The 16,953-nt window shown below is 37.9% G+C and overlaps 1 protein-coding gene across 3 annotated transcripts; it reads left to right on the top strand.

Annotated features, from left to right (window-relative positions):
- The first annotated feature begins 1,529 nt into the window (after positions 1-1,529).
- On the top strand, positions 1,530-9,690 carry TTL (coiled coil protein). Of its 3 annotated transcripts, none has more exons than XM_088708635.1 (8): positions 1,530-1,947; positions 2,138-2,264; positions 2,637-2,986; positions 3,098-3,161; positions 6,965-7,001; positions 7,134-7,543; positions 9,232-9,333; positions 9,448-9,690. In XM_088708635.1, exons 1-7 carry the CDS (start codon positions 1,628-1,630, stop codon positions 9,301-9,303), a joined length of 1,380 nt encoding a protein of 459 aa, XP_088564761.1. In that variant the 5' UTR covers positions 1,530-1,627; the 3' UTR covers positions 9,304-9,333; positions 9,448-9,690. The 3 variants fall into 3 exon arrangements, with proteins under 3 accessions (XP_088564761.1, XP_088564762.1, XP_088564760.1); XM_088708636.1 differs by having other exon boundaries at positions 9,443-9,690; XM_088708634.1 differs by having other exon boundaries at positions 9,232-9,461.
- The last annotated feature ends 7,263 nt before the right edge of the window (positions 9,691-16,953 follow it).

Raw genomic sequence — 16,953 nt, 5'->3', positions numbered from 1 at the left:
TTGTGATGTGGCCTGTTGGGGGTTAATCTTTTATTTAACAGCCAAAATTCTCTGCACGTTTACATGAGGGCTCAACAATTAGAAAAGGAGCCAGTTTATATAGTGTCAGCCCAGACTTGACGTTGTTTGGCCATTTTTTCACATAAACAGAGAATATTTCATAGAACACAAACTAAAAAGATATGATTTGGAGGAGCTGTTGGCAGTACAGCTTTTGGAAGTAGAGTTTTCTGAAGCAGAACTTTTATAAAAAGATGTTTATTATTTGGTAACTATATTTTTAAAGTGTTGTGGTACTTTAACATGTATTTGGTAAACAAACTGAGAAAATACTTTTGGTATAACAAAATGACTATAAAGAACATTGCATAGTATTATCTAACAGAGTATAATAAAATATAATATATATTAATATATAAATATATGATACAATATAATATTACTGTAATGTAATATAATATTACTATAATATAGTACTATAATATTGTATACTATAACATAATAATTTAATATAATATTAAATTATTTAACATAACATATCAATGTATTATGATATATTATAATATAATATTATATTTACAGTATAATATAATAATAAAGATATAAAATATTATAATTATTAGCGTTAATTAATTTTTTATAATATAACATAATATTAAATTATTTAACATAATAGATTAGTCTTTATTATGATATACAATATAATTGAGCGTAAAGGCTAAATTACAGTATAATTTAGTCTTTACAACAACCATTGTCTAGAATTTCAGAGCTGGATTCAATTAGTATGTACAATCTGGTTTAAGATTTGGACAAAAATTCTAGATTGGAATGTGTTGGATAAACTTTGCCGCAGGTAGAGTCTTTGATAGTAAACTCCTCATTGAATAAATCTCCAATGGTGGATTCTTTTCAATAGGATAAACTTGAAATATGTGGCTTTAATCTAGTTAAAGAACTAGGGCTCTATTGGCCCTAAATGATGCTCGATGAATAAGGATAAGCCATCCCATTCAGTCATGAAAAGACTTAGATGATTATAAATTTATAATTATAACTGTTTGATCTGTTTTTGTGAAATTATTCTTCTAATGGTGGTGGTCGGAGGCTTCGATACTTTTATCATTAATGTCGAGCTTAGAGCCGCATGGGAGGGTATCCTTTATGCAAAATTTGTTCTGGGTGCGAATTGCATCTTTTTTGAAGGGGATAGGGCTGCTAGCGAGATGACACTATTTCACGACATGTGTAGACTCTTGAGAGAGTGATTTCTTATGGACCATTTATGTCTATCCGAAAGCAAACAATACGGTCTAGTGAAAAAAAAAAAGAAGCAAATAATACTATTTTCTGAATTGCCTTTTACGTAGTTTATCACTTTAAAAAAATGTTCTAAAAAAATTATATATTTTTTTATTTTTTTAAAATTTTATTGGTCGCATTCATATCCATATCCATGTGTTAAACCTTTTTACCAAAAAAAAAAAAAAAAAAAAAAAAATCTTCTAATAAGCTAACTTTCCAATTTTATGCAACTAGCGATTTTTAAGATATCGCGGCTGCCAGCCGTCGCAGGCGGTCACGTTATAACCCCGCCCCTTGTTCCTCCGCTCCTGCACCGGCGACGATGGAGCCGTCGGAAACTAAAAACGCGACGCTGGCGATGTCAAAGAACAAGAAGAAAGAAAAGGAGAGGCGAAGCGAGGGGGAGTTCGAGTTCTGCGACGTCTGCAAGTTGAACCACGACCAGGGCCACCACCACAAGTACTTCACCGGCCACCGCCGGGCCCTCGCCGCCGCCCTCGCCCGCTTCCACGAGAAACTCGCCGACCTCCGCTTCTTCCTCCGCAACCCCTCCCCCCTCCGCCCCGAGCACTCCGCCCTCAACCGCCTCTGGTGCCTCTTCTGCGCCGTCGACCTCCGCGAGCTCGGCAGCCCCTTCGCCTGGTAATCGCTCCCTCTCCTTTCGTGATTTCTTTGGTTTGTACCTCCGATCTGTTGATTGATCCCCTTCGTTAACTGTGCTTTGCTGATTTCTAGGGTTTCTTACGTTTGATTGGTTTTTTTTTTTTTGTGGTTTTGCCATATTTTTCGGGACTTTATTGGGTTTATTCGTGTGATCGGTTCTTGTCTTCAGTAGCAACGCAATCTATCATCTGGCGAGCTTGGAGCATTTGGAGAATATTAAGGGTTTCTTGCGGAAGCACGGGGGAGAGATGGATCGGGTTGCTTTGTTTAGGGTCTCCGAGGCAGAGCTCCTTAAGGTGACTGTTTCATCCTTTTCAATTAATCTCTCTCTCTCTCTCTCTCTCGCGTTTAGGGTTCGCTTTGGAAAAGCCTAGGTTCAAAGAATTTGATTCGAGAAATTTTTTGCTTTAAGTAGTTTATTTTGTTCTGTGTTCTTGACGAGTAGTTGAAATGTTGGAACTTTTGAAGAAACGACAGAATGAAATACTTCTGGTTACTTACTGAATTTAGTTTTGGCTTGGTGTTTATATGTTGCTGTACCTTATGAGTTATTCCTGAATTATAAGGATTTTATATATGCATGTTATAAAAAACAAAAGTTATTGTACTAATTTATGTGATAATTCTAATAGTGATGATGTTTGTCGGTGATTAATGTGCACTTGCAGTGGGAGAAGGGATGTGAATTACTGAAGAATGCAGCTTCATCATCAAGCGAAGGACATATAGGACCATCACCTGGGCCGTCAAAAGATATCCAATATGAACTTACCTCTAACAACATGGATAATTTTCAGAAAAACTATAAGCACACTTTTAGTTCAACTGTTTCTCATACTGTTATGCCTTTACAAAGTCTTACCAATGAGGGGTATCGAGCTTGCCCTCCAGAGTTTAGTGGAACCACAGGTGCTGGTTCGATTCCATATGTTGCAACTCCTTTGGCAGTAGGTGCGCTGCAAAATGTGGGTCTTCAGGACATGCATGCCATGGGAAATGTTGGGCATTTGACAGGCAAGTGCAGGATTATTAATTTTTGTTGCCATATTTTGATTTTCCCCTATATGTTGAGTTTCCTTTCGTCAATTTTTTGTTTTAGTTGCTAACTAGTGACCCATTGCTCAGGCAGCCAAGCTACTCCTATTAGAAACAAAGGGAAAGGTTCAGTTGGTTTGTCTTTTGGTAATAGAGTGGTAAGGTTTCCTACTTGCACGAAAGATTTCTGTTTGAAGTGTATACTAGTATATGTTTTTCTGGACTGTAATTTTGTTATTTCCTTTGCTACATGCAATTATTGGATTCTTGTCTTCTCAATATTGTGTCATGATATTCTATATTTGCTTCAGCTCTTTCTTTCGACACTAGTATTGTTGTTAAGTAGGAGGTCAAATCAATTCAGTAAAGGTTGGATTTGGTCTCAAATTTGAGCAAAATGTGAAGACTCTTCAAAATCACATTGTCAAAAAATATTACAGATAAGTAAGAGATTGTCGCACTGTATTAAAGCAGCATGATTGTGGTGGGGACACAGACCACCGTTTCCAGCATGTTTATAGGCGTCGCCGGCGTGCATAGCACTTTGGCCCTAGTGTTATTTTCTTGTGTATTTTTGTTTATTTATTATGTATTTTCGTCCTTATGTTAGTTACTGGCTTGTTATGACTGTGTTTAGTTGTTGTAGTGAACCATGATGTTTGTTGGATCATGGGTAGTTATATGATCACTTGTTGGGATCATGGGTAGTTGCATAGGAGGCTATATATGGAACCCCATGTCTTTTGTTTAGGATAATATTTTTGGGAATGAAAACAGTGCTTTGGCAAAGGTACTTCCGGATTGGAGACCACTAGAGGAGGATTCCTCGAATCTGGTGGATTCCAGTTCTTCTTCCCCCCTTTTCTCTTAGTATTTTGTTTCCTAAATTTTCTGTCCCGCATCAGTTTGGTATCAGAGCCCCCGGTTTTGCCACTGTTGCCAAAACCTCTTCCTTTTTGGGCTGCAGTGGGACAGACTACAAAAAAAACAAAACACAAAAAAACCTTCTGCTATCCCCTTTGTTTCCGAAAACTTCCATAGAAGCTCCACCCTGGTGTATGGCCGAGCAGCATTGGATTTCAGAATTCCGGTGGGCGCACTAGATCTACGCTATACCCCGAGCGCCACGGATGTCGGAGTGTGTTGAAGGGCCACGCGCAACTCGTGTTGCCAAAAAGAGGAGCATCGCCTTCCTTCTTTCGTCTCTGTCTCTCAGATCCACCGTAGCAGCCGCAGACCCCCACTCACAGAGAAAAGATCTGGGAAGAGAGAAGGTGTTCGGAGCGGGTGATCGGCCGCCGTCCACCACCGCAGGCCATAGGATCAACTCTGTAGCAGTAGCCACAGAGTCTGGAACCACCTTTCGAAACCGTCGAGAGGTTGAAGGAGCACCGGTTAACGGGTAAGTCCCTCACCTGTCACCCAGTTCATTAGCCCGGATTCGCTCCAGAAAAAAAAAGCTGCACGTGCCCCAACCCACATGAGGCACACATGCTCCATCGCACGTGAGTCACGCAAGCTAGTCCAAAAAAAAAATTATTAAAAAAAAGTACCTCTTCGTCTTCCCTCATGACTGGCCGCTCGCAGAGCCGCCGCCAGCAGATCGCTGCGCCGCCCTTTGCTGCCGCCGCTCTGCCTCTCCTCTTCGCCGCTAGGCCGCCCTCGTCTGCCGTCGCCGCTCTCCTCTGCGACTGCACACGCCGCTGCCTCGGTGATGCCGCCCCCTCCTTCATCTTCTCCACTGCCTCCACCCTCCACCAACCCTCGAGTTCACCCTGTTTCTTCTCCCTCCCAGCTCACGGAGACCCCTCTCCCTCCCATATCTCATCCCTCAAACCCTAATCTCCTTTCTTCTTCTCCCTCCCATCTCACTGAGACCCCTCTTCCTCCGTGCCGCCACCTCCGACTTCCGTCGCCGCCTCCGCCCACACCATCTCGCCGCTTCCATCATCCCCATCATTAATTTTTGGGGACTCTGTCGCTTGATTTCTAATATTGGGCTTACCCCAAGTGCTAGTTTGACTCCCGTGGGTGAACTTGTGGTTGGACTCCTTAAGATCAAAATGCCTAAAGGTTGTCTTATTATTATAATGCTCGATGTCTTGGACAAGTTGATAGGCATGTTCTAAAGAATTGACCTTGCGTAGAATAAGCTCTTTTTGTAGGTCATCTCGCAATCTGGACCTAAATCTAGAAAGGTTCAACTCCACACTCTTGTGTGCATTGCATCGCATGAAGAACTCATCAAAGCGAGCGATGTACTTAGATACATGTTTGTTTCCTTGAGTCAGTCGTTGCCACTGATCTAATAGGCGACTTTTATAGGATATAGGGAGATATTTTTCTTTTAATTTCTCCTTCATTTCATCCCATTGTACCACAGGGGGTTGCCTAGCTCTAGCAAGCATGTTTTCTATTGTATTCCAATGTAACTTTGCAGACCAGTGAGCTTCATTTTTGCAAAACGAACTCTGCGATCTTCAGATGGATTATACCATTCAAAGTAATGGTCCATATCAGCGAGCCAGTCAATGAAGACTTTTGGGTCGAGACGACCATCATAACTTGGTGCATCGATCTTAATATTGCGCATTACATTGCTCATCTGGTGTCTTACGCGCTCTTAGATAGTCCCTCTGGTATTGTTGCCCAAGGCCTCTGGGGTGGGGCGATTCAAACTCACCAAGTTCAGACTCTCCATCGTTGTGAGTAACTTGGAGGTTGGTGATTGAATTTTTAGCCTAAGTCAAGCGAGTGTTCAGCCTAGTCTCAAGGTCAGTAATTCTTGTCCCTAATCTGGTTTCTAATGCCGCAATGGCATCTAACACCTGTTGGTTTGGGTTGGTAGACATCTAATATGAGCAGGATGTACCACCGCGAGTTGTCATGCTCTAGAATACGAAAATCTTAGATAAAAATAACATTCAGAATAAAATCAACAATCTTGAATAAAAGACTTATGACAGAGTCTCGGTTACTTTCTAATTAGCACAGGTGATAACTAAATATCAGGACTTTAGGTGTTGCCAACCTTGACCTGGGTCATGCAAAATCTTCGCAGGTTAATCTAATGAAAGTGGGGTCCTTCAAATTGATTAGGGTTTCACCAGATTTATGTAAAATTTCCTAGTTGCCTTTTGAGGATTTGAAAAAATAATTTGTAAGGCTCAATATGTGTTTTCAAGTGGCACAGGTTCTTATAAAATTAAGGTCCTATCTCAAGCCGACAACATGAAGTAAAAGCAATAGCAATCTAAAGATGAACTAGTTTATAGGGAAAGACTGAAAAATTATTTAAATGAAAGATACAACCTTTTCTTACAGATCTGAGTTAGTGGAAGAGTTTGGATGTCAGAGTGCAGAGCGCAGAACTGGAATCCGACGAGTTGTGGAGGCTGCTGCTGGAAGACGGCTGAACTTTGGATCCTGATCCGGGCCCGCGAAGCAATGGGCCAAAAGAACCACTTAATCCCACGTGAAAATGGGCCAATTGCTGAGGGGGTCGGCCTGCTCGCCCCAGAAGGAGGATATAGAAGGACCCGAAGCTTCTGGAATGGCTTCGGATCCCTTTGGGCAGTAGGAAAAGAACTCTGAGGGAGACGACGCGGGGGGGGCGGGGAGAGAGAAGCGAACATCCAGCAAACTACCTGTGTTAAGAGAGGTCAGTTCAAAGGACACTTAAACCTCTCTAAAGAGTACATGGAAAACCTACATTTTTACATGGAGCAGAATTTTGTTGACCTTTGACTCCACTATTTTAATAATTAACTTGTGCAAAATTTGAAGCATAAAAATAACCCTTGTTAGCAATTGAATTTTACGTATCTGTTATCTTAGTGAAGATTCAGCCTTATATTCACTTTCTGCCATTTATTTTTCAGTTATATTTTGATGCATTTTGTAGTGTTCCAGCTTCTTTATGTACTATAGCAAACTATTAACATTGTCGTTTGTACATCAGGATCAAAGATCAGATTTCAGAGGGGACTGCACTGGGGGTATTCCATATTCAGAATCTTCATTTAACTTTCATTTTTTTTGTTTTTCTTACCAATAGTAGATGGACGACTATATAATTTTTGTGAATCTGTGCTGACAATGACATGTCTTCCATTTTTTCCTGTAATTAGTATTGCAGACTTTGACTCAAGTATCTTTTCCTTCTGGAGGCTGTCAAGCAAATGTGCATACTGGTGCTCCACCTCCCTGGTTTGAAACAAGTGAAGAACATGAAAAAAGTCTCACATACAAAGGGTTACACATGGATAAGAAGTTAGGGAAGTCACGAAAATTGAATCCTAAACGTGTGGGAGCAGCATGGGCAGAAAAAAGAAGAATTGAACTTGAGATGGAGAAGCGAGGGGAAGTTGTTGCAAAAAGTTGGGATGCTAACTGGCTACCCAATTTTGGTAGAGTTTGGCAAAAAGGTACCAGAAAGGAGTCTAGAAAAGAATTTGAGATAGAGAAACGAAAATTCTTCAAGAATGAGAACCAGTCTGAATCACCACTCAAAATACAACCATATATAAGCAAACGAATGGTAATTCCAATATTTTAAGTTTTGTTCCTTTTCAGTCCTGAATTTTAGTGACCTAGGCTTTTAGCATGTTGCAGAAACCACTTCCTCATCAATGCATTAAAATTTCGTATTCTCATTAGCAATGCTAAGTACATTTTCCTCCCTACTTTTCTATGCCAATTGATTTATAGCAGTTTGAGAACTGGAATGGTTGCTCCATGCTCATAAACGTATTATGTGGAATCTTTGTATGCTGATACTCGTTTAATTCTCACAGTAACCTTTTCTCAACTTGCTTAGCATATATGTGCCATCAGAAATTTATGGATGCCGCTTCTTTTCATTTATTTGACTGGACAGATGCACACAACTTGTATGTTGGATTTGAATTCTCATTATAGAGCTTCTCTCTCTTGTTACATTTATTGTCCTGTTTGGTTGTTACTTCTTAAATTGTTGTAGGATATCTGACATATGCTAATGCAATATAAATTTTCAGAATTGTGTTTAGACACGAGATTATGTTATGGTTGTGTATTCATTAGGTGAGTGCTGACTGCCCTTTCTACATTGCTGATTATACATAAGTGGAATTTGATGGATGAACTTCCATATGGACCAGCCAATCCCAGTAGTATTTTGAATTTAAGTAGCTGAGAGAAGGCTTATGCTTTTGGTTCTGATGTTTTCAGGGAAAAATCAATAGGTTGTCTAATGGAAGAGATGGAGAACAATGAAAGAGAGAATTTCCAACAAATGTTGCTTCTGATATTTTAGCAGTAGCCAAAGTATATGTACCATTCTCTAAGAAATGAAAGTAAATTCTCAAGGCAATATGGGAAACTTAGGTGCATGTTACTAGAATCAATTTAATATAGGTGGATGAGGAATTGGAGCACTCCCATCACCTTGCTAATTTGTTAAATTGCTTGGCCAGTCACTTCCTCTTGCATATTCAGGCTTCTATCATCTCGCATGTCCTTCATTGTCTATTTGGGGTGCAATAAATGTGATAGTGAATAAGTTTAGGGTGCAATAAATGTGATAGTGAATACATTTGATTTGCAAGGAAGAGCGGGGTAAAAAGAATGGTGGTGGGGGGGATGCTCTTTTCAAATGGATGGAAGCAGCTAGGAAGGAATTAGAATGTGTAATTTAGCGGTCTTTTAGTTTTGTATGGGAGTGAAATCCTGAAAGGCTGAAACACCTTGTGGCAAAATTTGAAGATGACAATGAGTTGGAGTTCAAAGCGATAACTTGAATCTTCATTCTTCTTGGAACACTAGTCACAAGGTGGAATTGAGCATTTGGGAGGCATTAGATATTCTAAACCATACTTTGGTTTATTAAAGTAGTTACAATAGGCATTATTTTTTGTAAGCTCTCTGGATGGATTTTAAAAAAGTGGTTTCCAAAAAGAATTAATGTGTTTTCAGATAAGTAATTCAACTATTTTAACATTTTTACTGGAATATAGTAATTTTTTTTCATAAAGTTACCTGTCATGTGCACATTATTTATCTGTTTATTTTAAGTGTTTGTTATTATCTTAACTAAATTGCACTGGTTATGTTGCTTCATGCTCGTGTATTGTGGCCATAACTGGTTTCTAGTTCCATATCATCATCAGCACTATAACGTTACTGCATTGAACTTATATTTTGATATCTGGTTTTTCACTCGTCTTTTTTTGTTTTGTTTTCTTGCAGCGAATGAGTTCTAATACAGATGGTGCAGCCAATGGCCATGTTGAAGAATACACTAATATTTGTGACACTTAAAAAAGTGAAAAGATATTCACAATCTGTGTGGTATGTATATAGTCATCACACGGATCTTTTATTAATTTTTTAACATTTAAGCATTAGAGAATGGCACAAATAATTTGATTGCACTGTTAACTCAATTGCATTAACAAAGGGCAGAAAGAAATCATGCATTTTTGGGATGACCAGCTTTCTAAGAGGGACCGTAGATTGAAGTACCAGAAGGCTTGCGGTTTTGGCTTGCATTGCATTTTGAAACATGGAAAGTTCAATGTATGTCGGTACTCATCCCAGCTTCGTTTTAACTTTTCACCAGCTAATGACAAAACGAATTTCTTATGGGAATTGTGTAAGACAGAGTAAGAAACTCCGCAATCCTTGATGTCCTTGCAGATCACAAAAGTTGTATTCCTCCTGTTCCCCTCAAGTATTTTGATATCTATCTAATTGGGTTCTCTAAGCCAATTATGATGATACCCTTAGGTTTAAAATTAAAAGGGCCCATGAAATAGTCACTTGATAACTTGCATGCATGATTTATCTTTAGATAAATTGACTATATTCTTTGAGTGACCAATTGATTGACTTCTGTAAGCCAATTGTAATGAAGCCCTCCGAGTTTAAGATTGCAAGGGCACACAATATTAGCACTTCATAGCCTGTATGAGCTACCAAATCATCTCTTAAAATGTAGACATGGTCAATTTCATGAAATGAAATCTTGCTATGGGACACATTGGCCATCCCATGGTCTCTACTTCTTGTCCCTTTGACCTTTTACAATCTTGTTGAGAAATTTCGGCTACTTTTTAGCCTTAAGGACTGGTTTGAGATTTTTGCATCAAAAGTTTCTTGCTTACCATTTTTCTCTAAAAATATAAATTTGTGCTGCTAAGGATGATTTGAATATTCATTGACTGTGACGTCAATATTTTTCATGCTATCATTCCTTCAGAATATTCAGCTGGTTGTCAATATTTTTCATTGTATCATTCCTTCAGAAAATTCGGCTGGTTTACTATTGTAGAGCTTTTCTTTGGCATTCTATCCTGCTAGGTCCTATTAGGCATGCCAAAAATATTTTCTTAAAATACAAATCTGTACGTTGAGGGTCACAATATTGATATATTGATTAGATAGATTTGGTTAATAAGGAAAGCAGGTTCAATGTTGTAGTAGAAGAATTTAAACTTTTTAATAGGATGTGAATATTACAAAGAAAAAAATGTACTAAGGACAAATAATAACTCATAAATGGAAAACCAACAAAGAGGTGGATTGCATTGGAGAAATACAATTGAGTGCATGGATATATGCTCTTTAGAGTGGAATTGTCGCTAGAGACTAGGATGAATTAATAAAAGTAGGATGCAGAACCCTCCTAATGCTCGGTCAATCTATTTTAGAGTGAAATAGGATGTCGTATTTGAGAACTTTGGACCAGAATTATGGATGTAGAATCCTCTCCACGCTCATCAAGCATATAAGAGAGACATAGAAGTCTTGTCCAATATTGAGATGGTCAAATGTTTAAATGTGTAAAGTATGTGAGAGAGTGAGAGAGCAAAGCATTCTTTCTCTGTTTATGAAACATTTTGACTAAGTACCTCTGTCCTCCCAAATACGGCCCAAACGTGGTTCCTTGGAGCGTCATGCATAAATGATTAACCATCTTGATCGGCCAAAGAGTTGTTGATGACCGGTTAATTTTTAGATGGAAACATTGCCTTTTGTGGATCAATTAAATTGGATACTCATTGAGCTTGCTATACATAAGTTCAAATATAAGAGATGCTAGGTCAAGCATAACAACAGGCTACTAATTGATCAGTCATTTTGACTAAAGCACATGATCATAACATTTGACCCGTAGACAATGCATATTAGCTATGATATAGCTAGACTGCACTTTTGAAGTCGACCAAACATCATATGTGCCATAGGCTTGAATGGGTTTAATCCTGCTTATCAATCACGCTAATAGCCATAAATTGAATATCATGATCATTATCGATCATGATAGTGACCATAGTTTGAGTAGATCAACATGCTGATCGGTCATAATAATGGCCATTGTTTGGAATAAATCGGCCATACTCATCAAGCATGATAAAGGCCATATTGTTGAATAGGTCAATCATACTTGTTGACTATAATTATTGCCATATTTTTGAATTGGTCGAATATACATGTCGACCATGATACTAGTCATGGTTTGAGCAGATCGATCACACTTATTGACAATGATCATTCTTATCCATCATGTATATTAATGATATTACTGGTCAATTTAAAATCTTTCATAGTTTTTATGCAACAATTAATTTTTATTGGCTTCTTCTAACCAATTCAGATGGTGCCCTCGACTATGTTAACATCCAACTGATTAGCATTTGTAAGCTAATTGTGACAATCTCTCCTGAATTTAAAATCAAAAGAGTACATGAAACTTGCTAATCTATATATATGGTTGATGCTTAAATGAACTGATGACATCCTTTGAGTGACCAAATAATTGTCTTTTGTAAGCTAATTGTAGTAGTGCCCTTTGAGTTTAATATTGAAAGGGCACATGAAAGGTTGCATGAGCAGTCAAATCCTCTCTTAAAGTGTACATTTGCGAATTTTATAAAATGAAAACTCACTATAGAATATATTAGTCATCTTGTTGTCACCATTTGTTGTCTCTTTGACTGACGTGCGACCTTGTTGAAAAATTTCAGCTATTTCTTCGCCTTGACAACTTATTTGGATTCTTTATGAGCATCAATAGTTTTTTTCCATCATTTTTCTTTAACAACATAATTTCATCATACTAAGGATGATCTTCATGTTCATTGATTATAATATTAAAATTTTTCATGCAATCAATCTCCCGGCAAGTTTCACCCTAGATTTTTTTTGTGGCATTCTATCTTATTAGGTCCGGCCATGAATTCCAAAAATATTTTATGAAAACACAAAGCTATGGATCGATGGTTGGAGGTAATTCAAATTGATAATATCAATTAGACAGATATAATTGATGAAGTAAAAGCAGATTTGGGGCCTTAGTAAAAGGACTTAAATATTTTAGTAGCATGTGAATTTTACAAAGAAATAAAGCACTAAGAGAAAGTAATAACTTACAGCTAGAGAAATAACAATAAAGAGATTGATTACATAGAATAATATAATCGAGTATGCCAATATGTATTCTGTAGAGTGAAATGGTTCTCATGCTAGAGAATTGGATAAACCAAGAAGGGTCTAGGATTTAGAACTTGAAGCTTGGTAGATCTTCTCCAAGGTGGAATGTGATACTGTGTTTGAGAAACTTGGAGGTCATGGATACAGAATCCTCTCTATGCACATCATGATACATAGGAGAAGCGAAGAGGCATTGTCCAATATCAGAATAGTCAAGCATCCATATATGCAGGGTGTGAGAGAGTGAATGAAGCTGTCATTCCTTCTTTATGACGCAAAATGATGGTTACTTCCAGCAATAACTACCTCTTTTGGTGATTCTGTTAGGATAACTTTCTCCTTGCTAATGGTTACATGTATTAATAACTCCTTATTGTCTTAAAAACTTTCTTTAGGAAGTTACCTCCAGCAATTACCTATCATACACTACTGGAAAACTGAGCTATCCCGGTGCTTTTTTTGACCTATAGCGACGCTTATAAGCGTCGGCTAAAGTACCGCCGACGCAATCTAAAGCGTCGCGTAAGCGTCGGCGATACCAGAGTGGCAAAATTTTTTGCCGACGCATGATGAAAGCGTCGGCAAAAACAGGGATATACCGACGCGTACATAGCGTCGGCAAAAACAGATATTTGCGTCGGCAATAACCCGACGGTATGAAATTCTCACGGTTTACGTCCTGATTTTCGCCGACGCTTTTTAGCGTCGTAACATGTCGACGCTTTTGAGCGTCGGTAGATCCTTATGCCAGTGCTGTTTTGCGATGTCTTTTCCCGATGCTTAAAAGTGTCGTAAGTTTTCGATGCTTCTTAGCATCGGCACAAGCGTGCCAGACGCTTAAAAGCGTCGGGAATTATTTTTTTTTTTTAAAAAATAAAAACACGAATTCATATTATAAAACGCACATTACAAAATAGTCATTATAACAAAATAAACCTGTATTAAATTGATACATTGACACAAACACTCAGATCATTCGAAATATGAATATTGTCATATTTGATTAAAAATTTGCTTAATAGACTTCAAATTACAATGTACTCTGAAAAATAAAAAACATATACATATCAAACTCATAAAAGATAATCTAGAATGCATCAGGGACGGGATTCAGCTCCATCATCATCATCTCTACAAGCGTTTGAAGAATCAGGAATCTACAAAAAAAAAAAAAGAGAAACCTTAGAAGTTAGGAATAATGTGATACATTAACTCATATATCATAATTGATAATATGTAAAGTATTGAAATATATATAGTTATTTACCTGAGAAGGTAGAAATCGTTGTAACATGGATGAAATATTCATAAGCTGAGACTGCAAATTTGCTTGGTTTTGCTTCATTTCTTCAATAGTTGCTTGAAGATGACGAACTTCTGCAGTGTTACTACCTTCTCTAGCATTTCTTGTATATGTGCCCACTGAAGACAACTGAGTGGGGATAACTCCAACGCCGTAACCCCGCACTCGACCATAACGCTCTGGGCCCATCAATTCAGCAAGCACTTGAGCTTCAATATGATTGTTCGCGTCGGATGATGATGACCCCCCGACGCGCTCTGAAATAAGATTTGTTGCCCTATCCTATATCTCTCCAAAAAAAAATCAAATTAATGTATGCTAATAATAGAACCAAAAAAAAATACAGCACAAGTCAAAGATGAATACATACAACTATATCTCTTGACTCCTCCCGGACAAAGCTGCCATTTCGGTGGGTGTGAGTCATCTTATAAAACTCCACCCTACCAGGCTCCCTCCCATTATCATCCATCTACAACAAAAAGTATATTTCACGAGTATACATGCTATATGATAGAATAATTTAAGATTAATTTAAAGAGTTTCAAAAAAACTTACGAATTCAGCTCTATGCCTCGCATAACTCATGGAGCCTGAAGTGTGAGGAACAGTCTGCGACGCTCGAGCAGCTCTACCAATATTGGAATATGTCTTATCCGAAAAACAATAAACAATGTAATTTATACAATGTATAAATTTCTAATCTATAATAATATTAAATACAATATAAGGTATTGAAAAAATATACACAACCTGAGCTCTCTCGGAAAACCAGTAGTGGACAAGCTCCCTCCACTGATGAGAAATTACATCTGGAGGACAAACACGGGCCACCTCCTCTTCAGTCATGCCGTCGTGCTTCCAATCCGCCTTTAGCTTTGCCTTATATTCTTTCCATTTGCGGTTGACGGACTTCAGCACCCAATCATGGCTATTTGCAGGAAGGACAAACTTTTTCTACATTAAAGTCAAAAATATTATATTAATATTAAATCAAAAAAATAATTGAAGATAGTAAGCAACTTCAATTCTTTATCTCAATAACTCTAAGAAGCTCAATCTTATACGAAGGAAGCATTTCATTCCATTTCGTATAGTTGAGCGGACACAATTGTCCCTTCCGCGCAACTGATCCTAAAAAAGTGGATAAAATACTTGCAGCATTCTTGATAGGCTGCCACAATTCGTTGCAATGGATGACAATCTTCTCATCCTCAGGTAGGCTCCATACGTCCCGTGCTCGAGTGGGCCCTCGTGTTCTCCTCACTCTCCCCAGTCTATCTATAAAATAACAAGTCTATTAAAGGTAAATGATTTAAAATAGTTAGATTGTAAGAGAAATTAATATAAAAACTATAAATCAAATTACCCAGGACGTCCACGTCATCCGTGTCTGGACGATCTGCAGGTGGGGCGTGCTCAGACTGGGACCCGGACTGAGTATGGGGCTCATCGGGCTGCTGGGAACGATCAGAAGTAGATCCCACGGATGTGTGCTGAAACTCAATATCTCTGAAACGTTTTCCTCGCGGCATATTATAATCTAGTATGCACAAAAAAGAATCAATATTAGTCAAAATATTAAAAGTACATTATTTTTAATATTCTTATAACTGCCACCATCCTCTTCTGAATTGAGATATTTAAGATAGTCTTCTCAACTATATTGTATTCCCGCACCAAACCCCTTATTCTCTCACAATTAATAAATATCACATGTTTCATTTGTTTCTTCTTCATCTCACATATCATCACAAACCTCCCTTTCTTTAATTGCAATTGCATTTATCACATTTGTCAATACTAAACAAGTTTATGGCACTGTTGGAACCCCCATTACATGTCCATGAGATATCTCCCGCATGGATAAGTAGAGATGAAGTGTAGAGCTGTAAAGAAATAAAAGCCACCAGATTGAGAGAAGCATTTGATGCATTATCCTCAACCTTCACGGAAACTGGCAGTCACATTCACAAAGAACCAGGCATCCCTAAGAACTCAGGATTGTGTAACTACAGCAACCCTCGGTCTTGCACTTCAAAAGGAAATCAGCCATCCAAAAGTCCCTATGTCATAGTCATGTAATAAACCTCTGTTTGTCTAATTGCCTAGCAAAGTGATGTATGTAAACTAAATTCCACTGAGATAAAGTAAGATGGTTTTTATGCTTCATTAATCAAAAAAATGATCATGAATAGAGAACATGCACATAAATAGAGAAGAAGCAAGGTATAAGTCTAAGCTATGGAGGGAAGAAGTCAGTAACATCACATTGCTACAATACATGATCATCTAAGCTGGTCCAAATATTAGCTCTTAAAGCAACAGATTTTAATCTTCGAAAGGTACAAGAATCTTGATGTAAACAATAGGAATGCCATTTAACAAGGAGGTGTTCTGCGAATATTATTTGATGATAAGAAAATAAGAGACATAAACTTATATGTGGAAAGGAGAAAAAAGAAAAAAAGCAAAACATCAATGAAAGATAAACATGTGAAGCCACCAGAAGCATAAATTGACAATACGTGATAAAGAATGATGTAGGAAAGAGCTCTCCTTGTCATTTGTTAGGTTGCCTGTACTTGCAGTCACACATAATAAAGAACTCAATCAACAATATAAGCAAAAAAGTTACGATATCTGAAAATCCGGAATAAACACACAACAGCAAAGATACATGACAAAAGCTGAAGCCTATGTAAATGCCATTAGTAAAATATAAAGGCAAATTTGCAAGAGTAAGAATTATCCCACTCTAAGATTGTACTTAAGCCACTAAAATTGCCTCCTTTGTCAAACAGACACCTCGCCATGTATCCTCAACCTTCACGGAAACTGTAAAGAAATAAAAGCCACCAGATTGAGAGAAGCATTTGATGCATTATCCTCAACCTTCACGGAAACTGGCAGTCACATTCACAAAGAACCAGGCATCCCTAAGAACTCAGGATTGTGTAACTACAGCAGCCCTCGGTCTTGCACTTCAAAAGGAAATCAGCCATCCAAAAGTCCCTATGTCATAGTCATGTAATAAACCTCTGTTTGTCTAATTGCCTAGCAAAGTGATGTATGTAAACTAAATTCCACTGAGATAAAGTAAGATGGTTTTTATGCTTCATTAATCAAAAAAATGATCATGAATAGAGAACATGCACATAAATAGAGAAGAA

This window comes from Phoenix dactylifera, chromosome 12 (genome assembly GCF_051530095.1).
Source record: "Phoenix dactylifera cultivar Ajwa chromosome 12, Ajwa_hap1_PhDact_Kaust_v1.1, whole genome shotgun sequence".
NCBI lineage: Eukaryota > Viridiplantae > Streptophyta > Magnoliopsida > Arecales > Arecaceae > Phoenix > Phoenix dactylifera.
The sequence above is the reverse complement of the archived record's forward strand: the minus strand, read 5'-3'. Positions and strand labels throughout refer to the sequence as shown.

Coding starts and splice junctions, on each gene's coding strand:
- TTL (XM_088708635.1), top strand. CDS start 1,628: ATGGAGCCGTCGGAAACTAAAAACGCGACGCTGGCGATGTCAAAGAAC. Junction 1,948..2,137: donor CTCGGCAGCCCCTTCGCCTG/GTAATCGCTCCC, acceptor TCTTGTCTTCAG/TAGCAACGCAATCTATCATC. Junction 3,162..6,964: donor TGTCTTTTGGTAATAGAGTG/GTAAGGTTTCCT, acceptor TTTGTACATCAG/GATCAAAGATCAGATTTCAG.